This window comes from Bos indicus, chromosome 19, assembly GCF_029378745.1.
Source record: "Bos indicus isolate NIAB-ARS_2022 breed Sahiwal x Tharparkar chromosome 19, NIAB-ARS_B.indTharparkar_mat_pri_1.0, whole genome shotgun sequence".
In the NCBI taxonomy this organism is placed as follows: Eukaryota; Metazoa; Chordata; class Mammalia; order Artiodactyla; family Bovidae; genus Bos; species Bos indicus.
This window is the reverse complement of record NC_091778.1, coordinates 6,808,573-6,832,537: the sequence shown is the minus strand read 5'-3', so window position 1 is coordinate 6,832,537 and position 23,965 is coordinate 6,808,573. Positions and strand designations below refer to the sequence as shown.

General features: G+C 46.7%; 1 protein-coding gene across 5 annotated transcripts in view; it reads left to right on the top strand.

Annotated features, from left to right (window-relative positions):
- Nucleotides 1-23,645, top strand: part of MMD (monocyte to macrophage differentiation associated) — an 81,439-nt gene extending 57,794 nt beyond the window's left edge. The window contains exons 8-9 of one of the 5 annotated variants that reach the window (XM_070772486.1): nt 730-870; nt 23,417-23,645. In XM_070772486.1, the coding sequence (XP_070628587.1) occupies nt 730-870; nt 23,417-23,428 (153 nt within the window). In that variant the 3' untranslated portion in view covers nt 23,429-23,645. Of the gene's footprint in view, nt 1-729; nt 6,743-13,759; nt 13,865-23,416 lie in introns of those variants that run through there. The other 4 variants (XR_011561891.1, XR_011561892.1, XM_070772490.1 and 1 more) reach the window with 4 other exon arrangements.
- Nucleotides 23,646-23,965: the final 320 nt, after the last annotated feature.

Genomic DNA, 23,965 nt, shown 5'->3' with positions numbered 1-23,965 from the left:
GTAATCACCATCTGCAGTGATTCTGGAGCCCAGAAAAGTAAAGTCAGCCACTGTCTCCACTGTTTCCACATCTATTTGCCATGAAGTGATGGGACCGGATGCCATGATCTTAGTTTTCTGAATGTTGAGCTTTAAGCCAAATTTTTCACTCTCCTCTTTCACTTTCATCAAGAGGCTCTTTAGTTCTTCTTCACTTTCTGCCATAAGGGTGGTGTCATCTGCATATCTGAGGTTATTGATATTTCTCCTGGAAATCTTGATTCCAGCTTGTGCTTCCTCCAGCCCAGCATTTCTCATGATGTACTCTGCATAGAAGTTAAATAAGCAGGGTGACAATATACGGCCTTGACGTACTCCTTTTCCTATTTGGAACATTGCAAAATGCAATTACTTTTGCACCAACCTAATATGTGTGGTAGAGACATGATCAAATTTTCATTTGGAGGGAGCATGCTGGCAAGAAAGGGGAGGAAGTTCATAGGGGTCTGAAGCTGGAGAAAGGTACATGGTTAGGAAATGATTGTACTCATTCAGGTGCGAGAAGAGGAAGACTTGACTTAGGAGCTTCCAGAATGGAGTAATTAGAGAGCTAATAAACCAGGTCAGTTTAGAGTGTCACCAGAATACAGGGATGGCTTGTTACACCACAGATTGCTGGTCCCAGCCCCAAAGATGCTCGTTCTGAACAAGGATGGAGTCCAAGCATCGTTATTTCTAACTTGTTTCCAGATGGAGTTGCTGCAGGTGGTCTGGAGACCTTATTCCAAGAATCTCTCCTCTGCAGGGCTGGGCCACCAACAGGATACAGGAAGAGAGACAGAAAGAGTGGGAGGATTCTGTGACCTGCTGGTTCCAGCCATGACTCTCTGGGTATATGGAAACTGGAAGAGGGGACACTTGCTTGGGGGAATGGTATGGGTTTGGTTTGGGGTATATTGAGCTTGAGGTCCCTTAGGAATACCCAGGAGGAGACATCTCATGAGTAGCTGGATATAAATGGGTTGGCTTCAAATGATGGTCAGTCTCTACATATGTATTTCATTTTATGTCCCATGCTCTCCGCTCAAGCTGTCTATCTTTCCTATTTGGTGACCTGATCTAAGGGCACTTATCTGTCCGAGATGTCACTGTGTGAATGTCTATTGATATCCTCTTGTGTAAGTGCCTCAGGGACATTCTTTTCTGATGGATGTTTCAGAGTTTACACCTGTTGCTAAGTGTAAAATGTATATGTTAACCAACAAAAATTAAGTTTTATAAGACTAAATGGGTTGGAACTCGGGAAAGAGATTGAACTGTAAAGACTTGGAAATCATCAGAATGGAGTTGGCAGTTAAAGCCCTAAGCTTAAGTGAAGTTGCCCAGAGACAGTGGCAAAGGAGAAGGGAAAACCCAAGGGCAGACCCCTATAGTTGGAGATGTTTTGATCAAAATCAGCAGTGGCAAAGGAGAAGGGAAAACCCAAGGGCAGACCCCTATAGTTGGAGCTATGTTTTGATCAAAATCAGCAGTGTCCAAGAAAGAGAAGCTAGGGACTTCCCTGGTGGTGCGTGGATAGCAATCTGCCTGCCAGTGCAGGGAACACGGGTTGGAGCCCTGGTCCAGGAAGATCCCACTTGGCGGGAGCAACTAAAGCCTTTCGCCACAACAACTGAGCCCTCGCCCTAGCACCTGCGAGCCACAGCTACTGAACCCACGCAGTGCAACCACTGAAGTGCTCCTGGAGCCTAGGCTTCACGACAAGAAAAGCCACCCCGATGAGAAGCCCGTGACCACCAGACTTCTGGTGGGAGCCCCCGCCCACACCAACAAGAAGAAGTTTGCACGCAGCAACAAATAGCCGGCATAACAAAAATAAAAAAATAATTAAAAAAAAAAATCTGCCTCCTGGCCTTCCCGGTGGTCCAGTGGTTAAGAATCTGCCTGCCAATGCAGTAGACATGGGTTTGATCCCTGATCTGGGATCCAGGAAGATCCCACGTGCTTCGGAGTGACTGAACCCGAGCAACACAGCTACTGAGCCTGTGTCCTTCAGAGCCCTCGAGCCATCACTAACTGAAATCATACGCCTGGAGCTGATGCTCCTCCGCAAGAGAAGCCTCGGCGGCAAGAAGCCCACGCACGGCAAGCAAGGGAAGCCCCCGCTAGCCACAGCTAGAAAAAGCCCAGTGCAGCATGAAGACCTGGCACCGCCCAAAAAAGGAAAAAGGAAGGTAAGATGGGCAAGAATTCCCACCTGCCATTCTCAACTGCTCGCCTTTGGTGTTGGGTCACAGTGACCCAAGCTTAAAAAATAGTTTGGAAAGCGTTTAAAATTCTTCAGAAGATTCTAATCAAGGGTTAGCTATGCTTCACCACTGACATGGCAGGTATTAAATAAAACCTTTTATTTATGAATTTCATCATTAATAAAACCGTCTTGGCCAAGACTCTCCTAAGCTTCAGTTTCTTCATCCATTAGATCAGGATGCTGCTACCTCACTCACAGAGGTTCTGGGAAATGGAGAGAACATATGCCCAGTACAGACCTAACTGACGTGCAGGAGCATCTCAATCCGGGTGGTAATTACCACAATTGCTGTAAGACCACTTTCTAGACCAGGCTGCATCACCAAGCCTGTGGGGGAGAGGCCAAGAAAAGACTCACTTCACATACACTTCCAGCCAGTGTCAAGAGACTTAGAGTCAATGAGAGCAATAATAGTTTCAGTATTACAGTTATTGCCATTTTAAAATTCAGAGGGAAAAGCAATTCTTTAGAGCAATGTGTGCTGTCCATTGTTTCACTGTGTTTGTATAATAACTGAAGTGGAAAGAAAGTAGCCTTCTTATGTGCTAGGCAAGCTGGATATATTATTCCATTTAATTTATCAATGTAATATCTTTAAATAAGGCCCCAGTGAATGGCTCTAAGCGTTCCTTAGCAAGAGGAAGAGTAGCTGGGTCTCTGTGGCCACAAACAATGCCATTGCTGAGGCGATCAAAAGCTGGACCATTGCAGGGGATTTGTTACCATGCATTCAGAGCCGCAGACGGCTGGACACATTTCTGACTTGACTGTCAGGCAGACCTGACCTGTGCAGACAAGCACAGCCTTTCTTTGGGACATTTAAACCATTTTCCCCATCATCCTCTCCTGTTCTCATTTTCTTGGAAAGCCTCAGCACTTCCTTTGTTTTGCCTGCTATTTTTCCCTAAAGAAAACATTCTCAACCTGAGAGAGAAAGTCCTCCTTACATTACGTTTCATCTGAATATCAATCTCAGCATCTTAAGAGCCTTATCTAGTCCAGCTGCTCTGACTGAGGTGTGGTCTGGAAAGAGTAAAATTGAATTGTGGGGCTTGGCTGATCTCTCCCCTAGTCCTGCTGTACTTTTCTTTCCAGAGTATTCTCACCTCTCCCCAGGGCCTGATCTGCTAAAGAAATAGATACTGCAGGGGTTTTTTTTGCTTCTTTCACAAAACGAAGCCCAGATGTGCTTCCTAATGGTTTGTTTTCCAAATGGGCTGAATCAAGTCAAAACTACAACTACCATTGAGGGCCAACAATGTCTAAAAAAGCAGAGGAAGCCATTAAAAAATGCTAGAAAAATAAAATAAAGTTGGAGGCCAATGGAATTTTCTATAGTCAGTTTTTTGAGTAGGAGGAGATAATTTTTATATACATATAAATGTTGCTAGCTTCCCATGCAGCTCAGAGGTAAAGAATCCTCCTGCCAATGGAGGAGACACAGATTCAGTCCTGGGTGGGCAATATCCCATGGAGGAGGAAATGGCAGCCCACTCCAGTATTCTTGTCTGGAAAATTCCATGGACATGGAGCCTGGCAGGCTACAGTCCATGGGTCACAAAGAGTCAGAGGTGACTGACCACAAACGTATGTCACTAACAAATTATGTAAGTCATCTACCAAACAATCAGCAAATTTAGTGCTGTTTAGAAAAATAAAAGCCTGTCTTTACACAGCCCCTGCCCCATCCAGCCAACCCTTAACTCCTCCTCTCCCTCCAACCCTTAACTCTGCCTCCAAGAATTCCACTGAGTGATCAGCAGACTCATCCACCCTCAGATACTCCTCTAAGAATTCCCTCACCTCTCTGCCAGAGTTGAAACCCCAGCCAGTGTGTGCCTCACTCTTCCACAGCTCGGGGCCTGATGGGACAACGGTCCTCCACGTGGGTCCTTGCTGCTTCCAACAGTTATTCCTCTACCTTGGTGTTAAACAAACAACAAAAAAACATACAATAGCAACGGCAAACCCAGCTCCCTTGGGGCTTGTGCTGCCCTCTGTTGCCTTCTTTCCTCTCGCTCTGTCGTCACGTTACCTCCAGACTCTAGCCTGTGATCCACGGGCTTTGTCTCCTGGTCCAGGGACTCAGCTCAGGGACTTCCGCAGGCGGGCAAGCAGCTCGCCCACCGCCCCGCCCATCCACTCTCTGACCTTCCTTAGCAGCGCCACAGCCTGGGAGCCTGAGATTCCACCACGGACTTTGTCTCCAAGTACCTGATGATCTGATTTATGGACCACATCTTCCTGTCTTGCCTCATGGAATTCTTCAGCCTCATGGAGACCTCCAATCTATTCTTCCAACTTTTATGTTTTGCCTTTTCATACTGTTCATGGAGTTCTCAACGTTCTCAAAACCACTGAAGTGGTTTGCTATTCCCTTCTCCAGTGGACCAGGCTTTGTCAAAACTCTCACCATGACCCATCTGTCCATTTTGGGTGGCCCTACACAGCATGGCTCATAGTTTCATTGAGTTAGACAAAGAGTACATCAAGGCTATATATTACCACCCTACTTATTTAACGTATAAGCAGAGTATATCATGCAAAATGCCGGGCTAGATGAAGCACAAGCTGGAATCAAGATTCCTGGGAGAAACATCAATAACCTCAGATATGCAGATGACACCACCGTTATGGAAGAAAGTGAAGAACTAAAGGGCCTCTTGATGAAAGTGAAAGAGAAAAGTGAAAAAGTTGACTTAAAACTCAACATTCAAACAACAAAGATCATGGCATCCGGTCCCATCACTTCATGGCAAATGGATGGGGAAACAATGGAAACAGTGAGAGACTTTATTTTGAGGGGCTCCAAAATCACTGCAGATGGTGACTGCAGCCATGAAATTAAAAGATGCTTGCTCCCTGGAAGAAAAGCTATAACCAACCTAGACAGCATATTAAAAAGCAGAGACATTACTTTGCCAACAAAGGTCCATCTAATCAAAGCTATGGTTTTTCCAGTAGTCATGTATGGGTGTGAGATTTGAACCATAAAGAAAACTGAGCTCTGAAGAATTGATGCTTTTGAACTGTGGTGTTGGAGAAGACTCTTGAGAGTCCCTTGGACAGCAAGGAGATCCAACCAGTCCATCCTAAAGGAGATAAGTCCTAAATATTCATTGCAAGGACCGATGCTGAAGCTGAAGCTCCAATACTTTGGCTACCTGATGGGAAGAATGGACTCATTTGAAAAGACCCTGATGCTGAGAAAGATTGAGGGCAGGAGGAGAAGGGGATGAGATGGTTGGATGGCATCACCGACGTGATGGACATGAGTTTGAGTGAACTCTGGGAGTTGCTGATGGACAGGAAAGCCTGGTGTGCTGTGGTCCATGGGGTTGCAAAGAGTCAGAGATGACTGAGCGACTGAACTGAACTGAACTGACTTATTTTTTCTTTTCTTGATATCACTTCAGTCTCCCTCACTTACAGTTCATGGGTCATTCCATCACTCCCCTGCCACTGTCTCTCTTACCCTTCCTTCCTCTCATCACACACACCTCACAGGTGGAGCAGTTTCTATACACCAACTTTTCCAGGAACAGCCACAGAAGGCCACGGATTGAAGCCAATTGTCACTTTAAATCAAGAGCTGAGTAACTGACTTCAGCTGGGTACACTGTGCTGCCGGGGATTCCCACGCTCTCTCTCCATCCGCTTGACCCCACCCCTTTTGTTCACGCCTCAGATTTCCCCGGCTTATCTCTATATTTTCCTGGTTAAAATCCAGGGCATCACGTGGAAGTGCGCCCGTCTTTCCTTGACCACGCGGGACATCGTCCTGTGTCTGCATCCAGCTTCTTTTCTGTCTGGTCCAGGAAAGCAGGCACCCTCCTCCTCCTCGTCGTCCTGCGCTTCCTCCTCTGAAAGGCCGTCCTTTCCATGTGCCTGGGTTTCTTCACTCCAAGGCCACACCCCTTCTACATCACATGTCATGAATTGCCCTTTCTTACCTGGCTCACACACAATCCTGTCTACACACAAAGGACGAAAGAGCCCCCACTTTAAAATCTTACAAACCAGTGACACTATGCCCCCCGAGCTCCACGCCCTTCCCTTCACCCCTCGTGCTTAGCTCAGAGGAGCAGTCGGTCTCCAGGCCTCCTTTCCACGTGGCCGACTTCTCCCTCCGGCCCGCCGCCCACACTCACCACTCCGGAACGTCTCCTCTCCGCGTCCCGGTGACGCCTCTGTCCTCGCCCTGCTCTAACGGTTCCCAAGGCGGGCAGCGTGACCCCCAGAGCCGGCTGTGACCAGTGGGGTGCTCTGCTGGGCTTCTCTGTCCCTGGTTCTCTCGATTAGGCTTCTGCCTGGTCCACCATTTTGCCTGTATCCCGCAGATAACAGTCTCTCCCGTTGTTCTCCATGAAGATCACGAGTATTTTCAGCAATGCTTTTAGCAGGAAGCTCTCCACTCTTTATTCCAAATAAATTCAGAATTGTGGAGCTGTTCCTTCTTGTGGCCTGCCTGTCCCGCTAGATTCAGATGAGTGGTACCAGTGCACTGAAGCTGGGCCAGAGAGCCTCTCTCCCAAAGGGATGCCCTTGCTTAAAGAGTGTATTCTGTGGGAGGCGGTGTGGACACTCATATCATCTCTGCCCTGCAAGTGTGGGCAACCAGGGCCCTGGGACCCTCAACTTGCCTGGGGAAGAGCTTCTGCCCCACAGGTGTGGCTAGATGAGGAGAGGGAGACCTAGTCCTCTTGGTATGACTCTCTGGAATGCAACTTCTGAAAAATGGGGCTGGAAGCTGAGAAACAGCAGCCTCTTGCCTCCTCTGGGGTCAAACCGCAGCCCCAGACCCAGGTCTCAGGAGAAATGGAGGGTTTGGCTACACGTGCCCTGGGCAGAACTTCCAAAACTCGGAGCTAGTGGGGAGAGCAGTGGAGCAGAGTGGGGCTCACACACCACAGATTTTCACTGTTTTTATTGAGATACTTTAGATTTTCTTGAACAAATGTTTCTCTTTTGCTATATCCCCATAGGGCATCTTTCCAGAGGCTTTCAGTGATGACTGTTTTAAATAATATCCTCAGTTCAGTTGTTATTTTGTTTGGGGGAAAGCCTGCCAAGCTTTATACTCCATTATTCCAGAAAGTCTATCTCTTAATTCATCCACTATATGCCTCCCCTAATATAGCATAGCTGTCAGGAGCACAAGCCCTGGTCTAACAGCTTGGGTCCAAATTTCTATTCTGCCACTTGTTAGGTATGGTACTTAGAATAAGTTATGAAACCAACGGCAGCAACCTCAGAGGAGCGCGGTGAGGATAAAGGAGCTAATTCTCCCGTGGTGTTCCTCTCAGAGTTCAACACCCGCTAAAGAACAGCTCTCCCTTCTCTGGTTGAACGCTGCATGGCAACAGATCGCCACAAGGGGGCACCAAGAGCCAGGTGTAGTGATGAGCCACTCCAGGGATTCAGTTAGGTCATCCCAACAGTTCCGTCGAGGACCAGCCAGAAGCAGGTATTTTTCCAGACAACAGAAGGCGAAATTTTAAGGCACTTTCTAAACATTACCACATCATTTTCTGCAGAAGGTATAAATTCAGAATCTTCCTAAACATCGCCCCAGTTGCTTCCCCATGGAAACTGAGCTGTGTACAAGGAAGTGCTGTGAAAGCCCTTGTGCAAGGTCCTGTTCTAGAAGTTGGGAGGATGCAAAGTTCCCTTGAATTACAATCAAATATCATAAGTTGGTGTTTACGTATTGAGTGCCTGCCAAGCACTAAGGGTTCTCAATAGCATCAGATTCCTTTCATTCTGGTTGAAGAGGGCCCAGGGGCTCAGCTGGGGGTTTGATTTGCTCAGAGAATAATACAAAGTCAACAGATATTTTGGAGCAGGAAGTAGGTACCTTAATGAAGAAGCACTTGGCATGATTTATTTAGAGCAGAGTGCAGGGAAAAAGAGTGGCAAAAGTCAGAGATGCCCAGGCAATGTTGCAGTAGACCAATGAGAAGCCAAACACTTTTGCAGTGAAAACTCTTAACAAAGCTAAATTTTAAGAGAAACTCCAGTAGTTAAGAGAAGTGAAAATGAAGCTGATGTTCTTGCTGAAACACGAGTGTGGGACCCAGGTTTTCACCTACCATGCCTCTTTCTTACCTTCTTGCAGCCCCCAAACGGTAAACTGGCCACAATTTTTAAAATTAACTGTTGGGAGACCCTTGGGTGTACCTCTGGGTAGCACGATTTGCAAGCCCCTTCAGTGGTCCAGAGAGCAGAGTGAGTAGGTGGAGATTCAGGGTGAAGGATGCCGGGGAGGGTGCGGAGGGGGGTGGAGGGGCACTACCTGCAGCCTTCTTGAGCCCCCTGCAGCCTGGGCGCCTCATCCTCTTCTTCCCGCTCGCCCCACTTCTTCTGCCCCCCTCGTGTTCTGCCCCTTGTCTTACACCAGCACAGGCTCAGGGTCTGAGCCATACTCTTGTGTTAATCTTGCTTCTTGTCCTGAGTTATAATTCACATTTGTCTCACTTCCCGGAGACAACCTAGCCTGCCCCAGCCCTGTACATGGGAGCCCTAATGGCAACCCACTCCAGTACTCTTGCCTGGAAAATCCCATGGACGGAGGAGGCTGGTAGGCTGCAGTCCATGGGGTCTCTAAGAGTCAGACACGACTGAATGACTTCACTTTCACTTTTCACTTTCATGCATTGGAGAAGGAAACGGCAACCCACTCCAGTGTGCTTGCCTGTAAAAATCCCAGGGACGGGGAAGCCTGGTGGGCTGCCGTCTACGGGGTCGCACAGAATCAGACATGACTGAAGCGACTTAGCAGCAGCAGCAGCATGGACTAGGAGGCCACTACTTCTGCCAGGATTTTCTAGCTCCTATGAAAACTAGGAAAGAAAAATGAAGGGGATCTAGCAACTGATCATATATGTACGCAAAACTACTATACTGTGTAAGTACTGTGTACATACATATATGCTATGTATGGTATTATATACTGTGTATATGCGCATACAGATATGCATACATATTTGGAGGCACAACAATTATAGGAAGGGGAAAAAGAAGGAAGCATTATCTTTAGGCTAATATTTATTAAGTGATGGTTATGTACCAGGGGCATTGCTAAGATCATATACATGTATATATATCTGCTGCTGCTGCTAAGTCACTTCAGTCGTGTCCGACTCTGTGTGACCCCATAGACGGCAGCCCACCAGGCTCCCTGGTCCCTGGGGTTCTCCAGGCCAGAACAATGGAGTGGGTTGCCGTTTCCTTCTCCAATGCATGAAAGTAAAAAGTGAAAGTGAAGTTGCTCAGTCGTGTTGGACTCTTTGCAACCCTATGGACTATAGCCTACCAGGCTCCTCTGTCCATGGGATTTTCCAGGCAAGAGTACTGGATTGGGGTGCCATCGCCTTCTCCGGTATATATATCTAGATATGTACATATGACTGAGAGTCGCTCAGTCGTGTCCGACTCTTTGCGACCCCATGGACTGTGGCCCGCCAGGCCCCTCTGTCCATGGAATTCTCCAAGCAAGAATACTGCATTTCCTCCTCCAGAGAAACATATACATATATATTCATATAAATATGAGGGACACAGGAATAGGACAAGTTTAAATGCACAAAGCACGTTTTTGATGAGAGCCAGACATTTTCCCTGAATAAATATTCCTTGGATTGTTGCAAGACTTTTGTTCATTTCCATAGTTCTAAAAACACTGATTCAATGTTCTTCCTGCTTTGTGGAAAAGCAGATTTTCGCAAGTCTCCACTCTGCCGTTGTGCAAACTGGAAGCCTGGCTGCAGGACTTTCTAAGCAATGGCATCACAGTCTCACTTACACTTGGCTTGTGGTGGTCAAAAGCCTCGATCTTTTGTCATGAGCTGCTGGCTACTCCTTCCTGTAGTAGCTAGGAACAGGTTCCTTTAGTTGTTTTTAAGGAGGCCTAAGACTTTTCATTTCCACTAATTAAATTCCATTTTTCTTTATTGCTGTTGATCCAGCATGTCAAATAACTGTGAATCCTGCATCAGTAAGGATGCTTCTTGGTTTCATTTAATTCACTTGGCTGAGTCATAGCACCGACCAGCCTTTTTGTATTTCACTGGGTACCCCTCCGGGGGGACTTGTCCTCCATTAAAATTTTTGGAATCCTTGTGTTTCCAAACTGTGCCACTGGCATGACAAAATCTACCAGTAAGACAACTTTTTTCTCAAAAGGTAAGTTGGCTAATTTTACATGATTTATTCACAGCAAATGTTTCCGGCTCTCATGCTTCACTATTTCTTTACTGTTCACACATCCTTTGTTTCTAAAGGATGTTATACTTAGTGAAATATCAAGGAGTCATCACTGTCTCTTTTCGAAAATTGAGGCAGCATAGGTCTGCCCTCAAGTTTCTAGCCTTTTTTTCATCTCTGCACATATTTTCCAGAGGACAATGACGAGAAAGAATTCATCTGCAGCCTCAGCAGTTCCCGGGTGAGGCGGGGCCGGGAGGGGTGGTCTGGGGAAGCGGTCTCGCTGCAGAGGCTGGTTCCTGTGTGGCCTAGCCTGGGCTGCTGCTCAACAGCTCCCAGGGTGGTGTCGTGGGGGTCAACGAGACCAGAGTTCCCAGCCACATTCAGGGCTGTGTTGGAGTTCAGGATAGAAGGAGGAGAGAGGAGAGGATGAGGATACATTTTTTCTTTTTCTCTGTAATCCTGAGGGCACCTCGTCAATGATTAGTGGACAAAAAGAGGAGAATCCAGCATCGCCCACTCCCTGGGAGGGGAGCTGTTGAGTGTAGCATGGGGTAACAGCGCCCTGCAATTCAGGCTGGAGCGTCTGACAGTCCCCGGGCCAGGAGTTCTGTGCTGTGAATCAGGCAACTGTAGGCAAGGGGAACACCAGCCCTATTGATCCTCCCGCTAATGTGGTTCCTGCCTGGACAAACAGCTTAAGGTGGAGTGTAGACCACCTGTGATTCCAGCTGAGAAGGACTAGAGAAGGCAGGAGGCCTGAGGAACTTCTGAGAGTTTGCCAGAGGAAATAGAGGTTGAGGGAGGCTCTGCAAACTGTGGTCAAGCTTCTTAAGGCAAGATACTTAGTACCTTTGAGTTTCAAAATTCTCATTTATAAAATAAAGGTAATCATATCTCCCTAAGGATAGGTATGTAGAAAATATGTACATTATGTACATAGAAAAATATGTACATTATGCACTCAAAACATAAGAGGCCCAATGCATTATACTTCATTGTTGTTCAGTCACTCAGGCGTGTCTGACTCTTTGCAGCCCCATGGACTGCAGCACGCCAGGCCTCCCCGTCCTTCACTACGTCCCAGAGTTTGCTCAAACTCATGTCCATTGAGTTGGTGATGCCATCCAGCCATCTCATCCTCTGCCGTCCCCTTCTCCTCCTGCCTTCAATCTTTCCCAGCATGAGGGTCTTTACCCAATGAGTTGGTTCTTCCCATCAGGTGGCCAAAGTATTGGAGTTTCAGCTTCAACATCAGCCCTTCCAGTGAATATTCCAGACTGATTTCCTCTAGGATTGACTGGTTGGATCTCCTTGCTATCCAAGGGACTCTCTAGAGTCTTTTCCAACACCACAGTTCAAATACATCGATTCTTCAGCACTCAGCCTTCTTTTTGGTCCAACTCTCAGGTCCATGCATGACTACTTCATACTTTGGGGGAATTCCATTTTGTGTGTGGGTTTCTTTCTGGGAGCAATTTCTCACCTCTACTGCCAGATGGCGCCTGTGAGCAGCACTGCCCTTTCCAAAGGCTTTCATTTCCACCCCTTGGGTGCGAGGTATCTTCCTCTGTCAGTGCTCAGGCTGGTATTTAAAATCCAGTATTGCACACAGACTTTGTGTTTCTGATCCATCTGCTCCATGAAGAACTGTGAAACTCAGAAATACCTACTTCTACCCAGACACCCATTTCTCCACTAGGATTTGTCAGCGGATAAGCCTTTGTGATTTAATCAGGCAGTTGGGCATTCCAAATAAGTCAAACAATTAGGAGTCTGGCGTTTTATATGTTTGCGTGCATGCTAAGTCGCTTCAGTCGCGTCCGACTCTTTGTGACCTTATGGACTGTAGCCCTCCAGGCTCCTCTGTCCATGGGATCCTCTGGGCAGGAGGGTTGCCAAGCCCTCCTTCAGGGGATCTTCCCGACACAGGGATCGAATCTGTGTCTCTTGTGTCTCCTGCATTAGCAGGCAGGTTGTTTACCACTAGCGCCCCCTGGGAAGCCTTTTTATATGTTTGTCTCTATTGTAAGTTACAGAACCTGGAAAGAGTGCAGAGATTCCAAGTTCAGGCGTTTGGATTTGAATCTTAGCATGCGGAGAACCTTTGGACAAATATTTGACCTCTCTGAGCCTCAATTTCTTCATCTCTTAAACGTTTGTAATCATTGTGGCTGTTTTGTAGGATGGTTGTCAGGATAAATGAGATAATATTCTGAGGATAAGCCGCACAAAGCCTGCTACAAAATAAGCAAGCCTGCCTGTATAGGCAATTTGACTGTCAAAGGCTTGAACTCTGAAATCAGTCAGATGTTGATTTGACACCTAGCTCTTATCTTGAATAAGTGATGTAAACTCTTTGAGCTCCACTTGCCTTGCAACTTGCAAGATGATCATGCCAATCACACACACACACACAAAAGGTATATATAATACTTGTAACTTTTTCTTTGTATCATGTCCCATTTCAGATAGGATTTGAATTTACCTACTCAAAATAAAAATTAACATAATGACCTTTTCTTTTATAATACATTTTAAAATCAAGGATAGGTTAAAGCAGGAAACAAGTTTAGAATTTTGGATCCCATCTTAAGAGTCTATATAATTGCTAGGGATGGGGGCACAAATTCGGCTTTAAGATTCTCAGCATCCAAAGCGGTAAAGAAAGGAAATATGGTTAGTTATGACTCAGAGCGCCAAGCTAAACGCAGAGGAGTTCTGAAGCAGTCCAGCTATTCCTAGATCTGAGACTCAAGAGACTGTATGTCGCACACGGTGGCTACACAACAGGCACATAAATGTTAGGCGGCCTCGTCTTCCGCAGAGGAAAGAGTGGGTCCGAGAAGAAAAGCAACATGCAAAGGGTAACATCTGAGCTGAACAAGACAGAATGGGGTTTGTCAGGAGCCTGGCGGGCTGACGAAGGGTGAGGCAGGGGAGCCGGTCCACGAGGGGAGGGCGGCAGCCTGGGCTCCTGCGCCCGCAGGGCCTGCGCGGGCCGCGCTGCCCTCCGCGGGAAGGCACAGGGCGTGCAGCCGGGGAGGCCGCGGCGGGCCTGTCCACACGGCGGCTTCCGCGTGCGGTCCTGCCTTACCGGACCTCTGGTGCTTAAAGACCGTCCTCAGAGGGAAGCTAGCTGTCTTTTTTTTTTTTTTTTGAGTGTTTTGTTCTATTTTCCTAAGAACCTAGCCTTATGGCTCTTGAAGGAAGAAAATGGTCAGGATGGTTACTGAGAACGTTCCTTTATTTTTTCCCCTCCAGGTCTCCTCAGTCATTACAACCTGTGCTGGGGGGTCTCTGACGTGGCCTTAAGACAGCGCTTTCAGGCGGAAAAGCCCCAGAGGAGGGAAGCCATCGCCTCTTCGTCTTCCGACGTCCCCTCTGTTTCTCCTCTGGCTTCAGTGCTTCCAGCACATGCTGTTTCTCCTTCTCTCTCAGGAAGCGGGAGTTGGGGGTACGCCCCGCAGACGTGTGTTTCCGGCTTCAGCCACGCAGGGGGCAGGCTCTGAGGGGCACCCCAGCCCGGCTGTGCTCAGTGACTCCCTCTTAAATGCGCCTGTAGGCAAGGGTGGAGCTTTGGGGGTCCTAGGTGTTTGTACCCGGAGGTTGAAATGAGCTCATGGGGGGTTATGATTAGGTTTGGGTTCCTGAACACACACCTGGTATCGTTGCCTTGCTTTCAGAGACAACTGAGCAGTCACTTGTTTTCTGGACTCCGATACCCTCTGGGTTCCTCCGGCCTGCCCGGGACAGGCCCAGGTGATCAGGCAGCCCCAGGCAGCCTATCTCTGCATCAGCTGCATTCTGAGAACTCTGCCCAGGGCCAGTTCTTGGAATGGTTCTGATCGTTATCTTTGTACCCTCCCCGTGACATCGGTGGCAGAATCCACGTGTGGCAGAGTGCACGGGGTAGGCGATCAAGACATCTGGGCTTCTGGGTACGACCGGCACAGAAAAGTTTGGTGGCTTTGGATAAGTCATTTCCCACCTGTTTAAAAAAATTGCATATTAAAAAAATTTATGCGTAAATTTGGGCGAGGGGCGGGGAAGGGTCCATGGATGTCATTGTTTTCTCAAGAGTCTGTGACAGACAATGGCTGAGAATCCCTGGACTTAAGATTTACAAATTCTTACCATCCAGCTTGAGACAATGACAGTTCTGTGCTTCCAGGATTAACTCTTAGGCAGTTTTTGCCGGTGGCCTACCAGTTCCTTCGCTATGGTCCAAGGATACCTTTCAGAGAAACTCAGAGAGGGCAATGGCACCCCACTGGAGGAGCCTGGAGGGCTGCAGTCCATGGGGTCGCTGAGGGTCGGACATGACTGAATGACTTCACTTTCACTTTTCACTTTTATGCATTGGAGAAGGACATGGCAACCCACTCCAGTGTTCTTGCCTGGAGAATTCCAGGGACCAGGGAGCCTGGTGGGCTTCCATCTATGGGGTTGCACAGAGTTGGACATGACTGAAGTGACTTAGCAGCAGCAGCAGCAGTGAGACTACTCGCCCATGAGGGAGAAGGACCCATGAACAAAGAATTACGATGTCGAAACTCAGGGTGGCATTTAACCCAGGGCACTGAGAAACAAGGCCCCCCAGAGTGTTTACAGCCGTTCCTTCTCACATCTGGAGGATGTGAAGTGCTGCAAAGGAAGAGCCCTTCAGTGAAGGGTGAAGGGCGTGCTCCCAGCCAGCACCGGAGGCCAGGGTCGCCCACTGCTGTCCCCACAACACCCCCCACACGGTCTCTCTTGCTGCCAGCAAGCTAGCTGCCCTTATATGGGAACAGGTTGTAACCTCAGACCTGCGCTTTCTGGATGAGAAGCCACCTACTCTGCAGGAGCCCCAAGATCCCATTCGCCCCTCTTTTCCTGCCCTTCCCGGGGCGTCCCAGCCCTTTCAGGGCCAGCACTGTAGGAGGATGAACTGCGGAGACGCTTAGCAATGTATATCACATCGGCACGTAGATCTCCCTCGGGTGTAGACCTTAGCAGTTCCCAGGGACCTCCTGGCTCTTCAGGAATCTCTGTTAAATGGGAAATCTGCTTAAAACAAAAGAAAAGCAGGACTGTTTCTATTGGCACACAGCGGGCCAGAGGGGCAGGTACTGTAGCAGGCAGGGCTCTAGGCTCAGTTCCTTTACTGCCTGGGTCCAGGCTTTTCCATCATGTTGCTGCCCCCCAGTCCAGCTACCATCACCTCTGCCCTCGACTATTCCACTTAACTTCCACATATGTCTCATTCTAATTCATTCTCCATGTGACAGCCAGAGGGATCTTTTAAAATGTAAATCAGAACACACCACTCCTCTACTAAAATTTTCCAAATATTTTCACTGCACTTAGAATAAAATCCAAACTCTACCCAGTCCTCCCATGATCTGGCATCTGTCTACCCGTCTAGCTGTCTCCTGGAATCCCTGCTTCTCACTCACCAAGCTCATTGACCTCCTGTCTCAGCATTGCTGTAATGTCCTTTCTGCCTCAGGGCCTTTGTATGTGCTGTTTTTGTTGACTGAATTGCTCTTCACCAGTCACATGGTTTCTTCCTCCTCTTTATTTTAAAATTTATCTTATTTTGTATTGGGGTATAGCTGATTAACAATGTTGTGATGGTTTCAGGTGAACAGTGAAGGAGTCAGGCATATATACACTGGTTTCTTCCTCTTTTGATTCAGATCCCAGCCTAACAGGCAATTTTTGTTAGAGCTCTTCCCTGAGGATTTTGACTAAAGTTTCCCTACCCTACTCCATCACAGCCTTTTCACTGTTTTCTTTTATTCTCTATTTGCTGTAATCTGAAATTACCTACTTTATTTGTTTATTGTCTGTCTCCCCTGCCCCACTAATGAGCCTTGTCTGTCCCATACACTGTTGTGCCCCCAGCATATAGAATTGTTGTTGCTGAGTTGCTAAGTCATGACCGACTCTTTGCAACCCCATGAACTGCAGCTCGCCAGGCTTCCCTGTCCTTCACCATCTCCTGGAGTTTCTTCAGACTCATGTCCATTGAGTAGGTGATGCCTTCCAACTATCTCATCTGTCATCCCCTTCTCCTCCTGCCCTCAATCTCTCCCAGCATCAAGGTCTTTACCGATGAGTTGGCTCTTTGCATCAGGTGGTCAAAATATTGCTGCTTCAACTTCAACATCAGTCTTTTCAATGAATATTCAGGGCTGATTTCCTTTAGGGTTGACTGGTTGGACCTCCTTGCAGTCCAGGGAACTCTCAAGAGTCTTCTCCAGCACCACAGTTCAAAAGCATCAATTCTTAGGTGCTCAGTCTTCTTTATGGTCCAATTGTCACATTTGTACATGAAGAATGAAAGAAAAAAGGAAGAGGCATCTAGAATGGGGGATGCATAATAGATAATCAAATATTTGTTGGGTGATTGAATAAGTAATGATGGTAACACCATTTAATATATTGGTGCCCCTATTCCTCAGCGACACATCTGATCTTTCATTATCTTCAGAAAACTCCCTGAGGTAGATGTTAGCATCACAGACAGCCACGTTATAGTTGAGGAAATGGATCAAGTGAGATTAACAATTTGCCTAAAATCATAATTGTGGCCTGGAAGTTTATCCCTTGTGAGATACCAATAGACCTTTTGGGGAAAGTGGAAGAGGAGAGAAATTCTCTCTGTTCTTCCAGATTTTAAACCCCACCATCACATTATCCATCCACTGAGGAGTTAATGGAATAATGCACTGCCTGTCTGGTCTACACAAAAACAAGGTCTGCGACCAGGCCTCAGCTCCAGGGAGTGATTAAACTCTATTCCCACACACAGTTCTGCATCTGATTCATCCTGAGCACATCCACATTCAGTCACGTATTTATTGCTGATTGATTCATCACACATGTACTCTTAGTAGATACTGTGACAGGCACCTGGCAGCTCCAGGGAGGAAAAGAATCCCTGATTCATGCTAAGGTTTGTTCCCGGTCTCCCCTGGAAATGGCCTCTAATAAGTTCTATTGGTCAAATTTTAATTCTTTTGACTAAATAAGATTATGCATATAAAATACTGATTAGCTGGGATTCTGGCATGGAGGAGGCACTCAAGGAATATTAGTGATGATGATGGTGATATCAGAACCTGGACTTCTTTTCTCAGCCAGGCTGCCTACAAGGGGAGGAAAGATTTAAAATGCTCTTGGCCTGTTTTTCCCCTTCCAGAGCCATCCCATTAAAAACTCCAGCTCACATGACTTCCATTGCCTTTTCCTAAGCGCACAGCCTGTACAAGCAACTGCAAGTAATAAGCATAATTTAAATGCTGTGTCTTTCCTAATTAAAATCCATCCAGAAGGGGATGCCAGAGTTATTTTAGTTCATGAGGCAGAAGAAGTTTCATTATATTAATCCAGGCTTTTCAACAGAGCTGGAGGGGAGATGTGTCCATGTGTGTGCATTGTGTGTGTGTGTGTGCGTGCACGCACATGCGTGCATGTGCACGTAGTGTGTTTGGAGTGCTATCAAGAATGCAACGCTGGCCCAGAATAGGCTGTAGGCTATGAATTCCCTTTGAAATTCAAAGGGAGCTGTTGATGGAGCCACTGGGGATTGCTTGCTGAGCACCTCAGGCTGGTGAGTAACTCTGGGGTCTGCCTTGGCCCTTCTACGTGGTTCTGAAGGAAGCCACTGGAATGGCTTTTCCATCAGGAGATGCTGTCCCAGCTCCCTGTGCTGAGGCTCCACAAGCTTGGCGGCTCTCCTTGGAAAACTGGTTGCCAGAGCAGCTGGATCAGGCCGGCTTCCTCAGCAAAGAGGAGAAAGCAAGCAGACCTCCCTCTGCTAACCCAGGGGCCTCTTTCCAGGGGATAGCTCCCAAGACCGAATGATACAGGAAACCAAATCCAGATAGAGAGGAGATGATGACAGAAAAACAAGGAGGATGAGAAGAAAGGAAAGCTTACAAGGACAAGGAGGAGGGAAAGGTTTAGGAGACATCTCTCTTAGGACAGATTTTGCTTTGCCAGGGCAGGAGCTGATCTCCATGGGAGTGAACAGAAAGCTGAAGGGTGAAGACAGTTTGGAGCATGCTTTTCATGTTCAGAGGATTCCTCTTTCCCACCACCAAGCCCTAAGCCCTCACTGTAATATTTTTGAAATACATCTCAATGTATTTTCATTATTGATAAATATGTTTCTTTCCCCAATCCCTTTGGCTATATGGCCCCTGAGATGGAGAGGAAAGCTACAGAGTAGCAAAGGAAGAAGACAGGACCTTAAGGGAACTCCACACCCAGAAGGAAGGGGAGGAAATGCATTTGCAGTCTGAGAAGGGGGCTTAGAGAGAGAGAAAACAGGGCAGGGAGTATGAGGTGTGGGTGTTTCTGCTCCTCAGCTCCAGGTCACACCTCAGTTGTTGAGGGTGGGATGGAACCAAAGACATTTAGCAGGGGTTAGAAACACCCAGTTAGGGAATATAGGATGACTCACCCCCGGGGAAATGCAAGTATCTTTGCCCAGGTGGGCCCAGAGCTCCTGTAACCCTGGCCCTTGGGTAGCCGGAACCAGGGCTCAGGAGGGTTTCCGGGAGGTCCGACTTGTGGAGACCTATGGACTCCAGTTTGATGCAGGGTCCACATCTGAGAGTTCCTGGACCCCCAGGGGGATGCAGAGGCTGAAATAAATGATCAAAATAGATCAGGGTGGTGGATAAGATGGCTGCAGGCAGCAGGGATTCACCTCTGAATGCCAAGGTGGAGGCCCCACCAAAGCTCCAAAGGACAAGGCAAGATTCCCTACCAAGGTAGATACCCAGGAACCAGACAAGAATGGCTCATGGGTCAGCACATACCTATGACTAGCGCATGGAACTGTGACTACCCCCTGCTGCAGTAGACTTTTAACTTCTGCTGATCTGGGAGACAGCAGTGAGCAGTGGTTTGAAGCAAGATCTTAATTCTCTGCCCAGAAATTAAACCTGGGTGAAAACCAGGATTCTTAACCACTAGACCACCAGGGGCAATACTGATTACAGCTTGTGATTCATCCAGCCCGGCATTTCTCATGGTGTACTCTGCATACACATTAAATAAACAGGGTGACAATACACAGCCTTGATGCACTCCTTTCCCAATTTGGAGCCAGTCCATTGCTCCATGTCCGGTTCTAACTGTTGTTTCTTGACCTGCATACGGTTTCTTCGGAGGTAGGTGGTGGTCTGGTATTCCCGTCTCTTGAAGAATTTTCCAGTTTGTTGTGATCCACACAGTCAAAGGCTTTAGCATAATCAATAAAGAAGAAGTAGATGTTTTTCTGATTTTTATGTGATCCAATGGATGTTGGCAATTTGATCTCTGGTTCCTCTGCCTTTCCTAAATCCAGCTTAAACGTCTGGAACTCCTCAGTTCACATACTGTTGAAGCCTCTCTTAGAGAATTTTGAGTATTACTTTTCTAGCGTGTGAGATGAGGGCAATTGTGTGGTAGTTTGCACATTCTTTGGCATTGCCTTTCTTTGGGATTGGAATGAAAACTGAGCTTTTCCAGTCCTGTGGCCACTGCTGAGTTTTCCACATTTGCTAGCATACTGACTGCAACACTTTAATATCAACTTTTAGGATTTGAGATAGTTCAGCTGTAATTCCATCACCTCCACTAGCTTTGTTCATAGTGATGCTTCCTAAGGCCCACTTGAATTCACACTCCAGGATGTCTGGCTCTAGGTGAGTGATCACACCATCGTGGTTATCTGGGTCAGGAAGATCTTTTTTGTACAATTCTTCTGTGTATTCTTGCCACCTCTTCTTAATATCTTCTGCTTCTGTTAGGTCCACACTATTTCTGTCCTATATTGTGTCTGTCTTTGCATGAAATGTTCCTTTGGTATCTCTCATTTTCTTGAAGAGATTTCTAGTCTTTCCCATTCTATGGTTTTCCTCTATTTCTTTGCATTGATCACTGAGGAAGGCTTTCTTATCTCTCCGTGCTATTCTTTGGAACTCTGCATTCAAATGGGTATATCTTTCCCTTTCTCCTTTGCCTTTCACTTCCCTTCTTTTCACAGCTATTTGTAAGGCCTCCTCAGACAACCATTTTGCCTTTTTGCATTTCTTTTTCTTGGCGATGGTTTTGATCCCTGTCTCCTGTACAATGTCACAAACTTCTGTTCATAGTTCTTCAGGCACTCTTTCTATCAGATCTAATCCCTTGAATCTATTTCTCACTTCCACTGTATAATCATAAGGGATTTGATTTAGGTCATACCTGAATGGTCTAGTGGTTCCCCCCACTTTCTTCTATTTAAGTCTGAATTTGGCAATAAGGAGTTCATGATCTGAGCCACAGTCAGCTCCTGGTCTTGTTTTTGCTGACTGTATAGAGTTTCTCCATCTTTGGCCACAAAGAATATAACTAATCTGATTTCAGTATTGACCATTTGCTGATGTCCATGTGTAGAGTTGTCTCTTGAGTTGTTGGAAGAGGGTGTTTGCTATGACCCATGCGTTCTCTTGGCAAAACTCTGGTAGCCTTTGCCCTGTTTCATTTTGTACTCCAAGGGTAAACTTGCCTGTTAATTCCAGGTATCTCTGGACTTCCTACTTTTGCATTCCAGTCCTCTCTGATGAAAAGGACATCATTTTGGGTGTTAGTTCTAGAAGGTCTTGTAGGTCTTCGTAGGACCATTCAACTGCAGCTTCTTCACCATTACTGGTTGGGGCATAGACTTGGATTACTGTGATACTGAATGGTTTGCCTTGGAAATGAATAGAAATCATTCTGTGGTTTTTGAGATTGCATCCAAGTACTGCATTTTGGACTCTTTTGTTGGCTATGATGGCTACTCCATTTCTTCTAAGGGATTCTTGCCCACAGTAGTAGATATAATGGTCCTCTGAGTTAAATTTTCAGATTCCCATCCATTTTAGTTCACTGAATCCTAAAATGTCAATGTTCACTCTTGCCATCTCCTGTTAAACCACTTCCAATTTAAATTCATGGACCTAACATCCCAGGTTCCTATGCAATATTGTTCTTTACAGAATCTCACTTTCCTTCCGTCACCAGTCACGTCCATAGTTTGGTGTTGTTTTCACTTTGCCTCCATCTCTTCATTCTTTCTGGAGTTATTTCTCCACTCTTCTCCAGTAGCATATTGGGCACCTACTGACTGGGGAAGTTCATCTTTCAGTGTCATATCTTTTTGCCTTTTATACTGTCCATGGTGTTCTCAAAGTAAGGATACTGAAGTGGTTTGCCATTCCCTTCTCTAGCGGACCACGAACTCTCCACCATGACCCATCCATCTTCGGTGGCTCTACACGGCATGGCCCATAGTTTTATTGAGTTAGGCAAGGCTGTAAACCACATGATCAGTTTGATTAGTTTTCTGTGATTGCATTTTTCATTCTGTCTGCCCTCTGATGGATAAGGATAAGAGGCTTGTGGAAGCTTCCTGATGGGAGGGACTGGTTGTGGGGGAATCAGGGTCTTGTTCTGATGGGCGGGGCCATGCTCGGTAAATCTTTAATGCAGTTTTCTGTTGATGGTCAGAATTGTTGCTCCCAGGACTGTTGCTGTCAGTGTTCCTGACCCCACAGCAGGCCACTGTCAACTCATGTCTCTGCCAGACACTCCTGGATACTCACAGGCAACTCTGGTTCAGTCTGTTGTTGGGTCACTGCTCCTTTCTCCTGGTCCTGGTGCAGACAAGGTTTCGTTTGTGCCCTCCAAGAGTCTGTTTCCCCAGTCCTGTGGCAATTCTGTAATCAAATCCCACTGGCCTTCAAAGTCAAATTCCCTGCGGGTTCTCAGTCTCTTTGCCAGATCCCCACGTTGGAAAATCTGTTGTGTATCTTAGAATTTTTGTAACAGTGCGAGAATGTCTTTGGTATAATTATTCTCCCGTTTGCGGTTCATCTGCTCAGTGGCTCTTTGGTGGGGTTAATGGCGACCTCCTCTAAGAGGACTTAGGCCACAGACCGTGCCTCCAAGATCTGCTGCAGCCACAGGCCCTGTCCCTACGCAGGCCACTGCTGACTGCCTCCGCAGGAGACACTCAGACACAAAGCTGCCTGGCCCTGTCTCTTTGGGGTCCCTGGGTCCTGGTGCACACAGGCATTGTTTGAGCCCTCCAAGCATTTCTGGCAATTATGGGCTTTGAATCTAAGCAAAGCCCTTCCTACTATCTTAATTGGCTTCTGCTTTGCCCTTGGATGTGGGGTATCTTTTCTTGGTGGGATCCAACATTCTCCTGTCAATGGTTGTTGGGCAGTGAGTATTATTATCATTGGCATAGCACAACACATGCAAGAGCTCATGTACAAATAGTTTATTTGGACAGAAACAAACAGGAATACATACCTGGAGAGAAAGAGTGTGGGCGTCCTTCCCAATGAGGAGAAGTACAGTAAAGAGGTGGTTAAATCTTCATATAGGGACAGTTCCTCTGGGTCTTTGTCCTCATCTGGCCAATTACCTCATTTCTTTTCCCACATCTGTTCTGTCCCAGGGCCCTCCCCTATATCTGTGCACATCTTTTTGCCAAGATAGATTCCAGTGCAGAGGCCTATGGGAGCTTCACAGTACCTATTATGAAGCAGTGTCCCTTCCCTTTTTGACCTCTGAGAAGTCTTCCTATGCATGTGCAGTTGGGCAGGGCTCCTTGACCTCAGGAGTCATAGATGTGGTCATCTTATCTTTTTATTCCAGCAGAGATCAGCTCCTGCCATTGAGTTGATCCTTGAAATGTCTAGGGAAAACAAAGATCCAATTTACTCTACTTGACAAGCTCCAGCTGTTCAGCCCAGGGGCCCATCTATCGTCCCTCATGGCCTCTACCCAGACACAACCCAGAGAAAGAGAGAAAGGTTGAGAGATATCTTGAGAGAAACTTCCCCGGACCTTTGTATTTTGGACTGATTGAATTATTTTCTTTCTCTCTTTTTTTTGACCATGCAGCACGGCATATGAGATGTTAGTTCACCAACCAGGGATGGAACCTGCGCCCCCTGCAATGGAAGCACAGAGTCTTAACCACTGGACGATCAGGAAAGCCCTAAATTGATTGGATTCTTAACCTGAACTTGTTAAGTTGAATGAAAGAACCTGTTTTAAATTAGAAAAGAAGAAATTACTTTTAATTGGCCAATTAAGTTTTTTGGGGACTCAAATAAATTGATGAAATCAATTATACTTTTTAGAGCTAAATTTTTTTTTTTTTTTTTGCACAACTGAATTGCAGTGTAAAAATTTTGACCTCTCTATAATGATTGCTTTACAAATCCACAAATAGATTTAGAGTTTCTGAGTCATCTTCACATACATTATCATTTGGAACTTGATGGCAAATCAAAGTAGATGCTTTATTCCAACTTTACAGATGCAGAAAACAGGCTCAGTGATGGTCAGAGCCTTGTTCAAGTTCACCAACCTAGAAGAAGGCTTCTTCCAGGCCCATGCTGAATCTCTGTCTAATATAGTGGTTCTCAGCTGGGGCCATTTCCATAG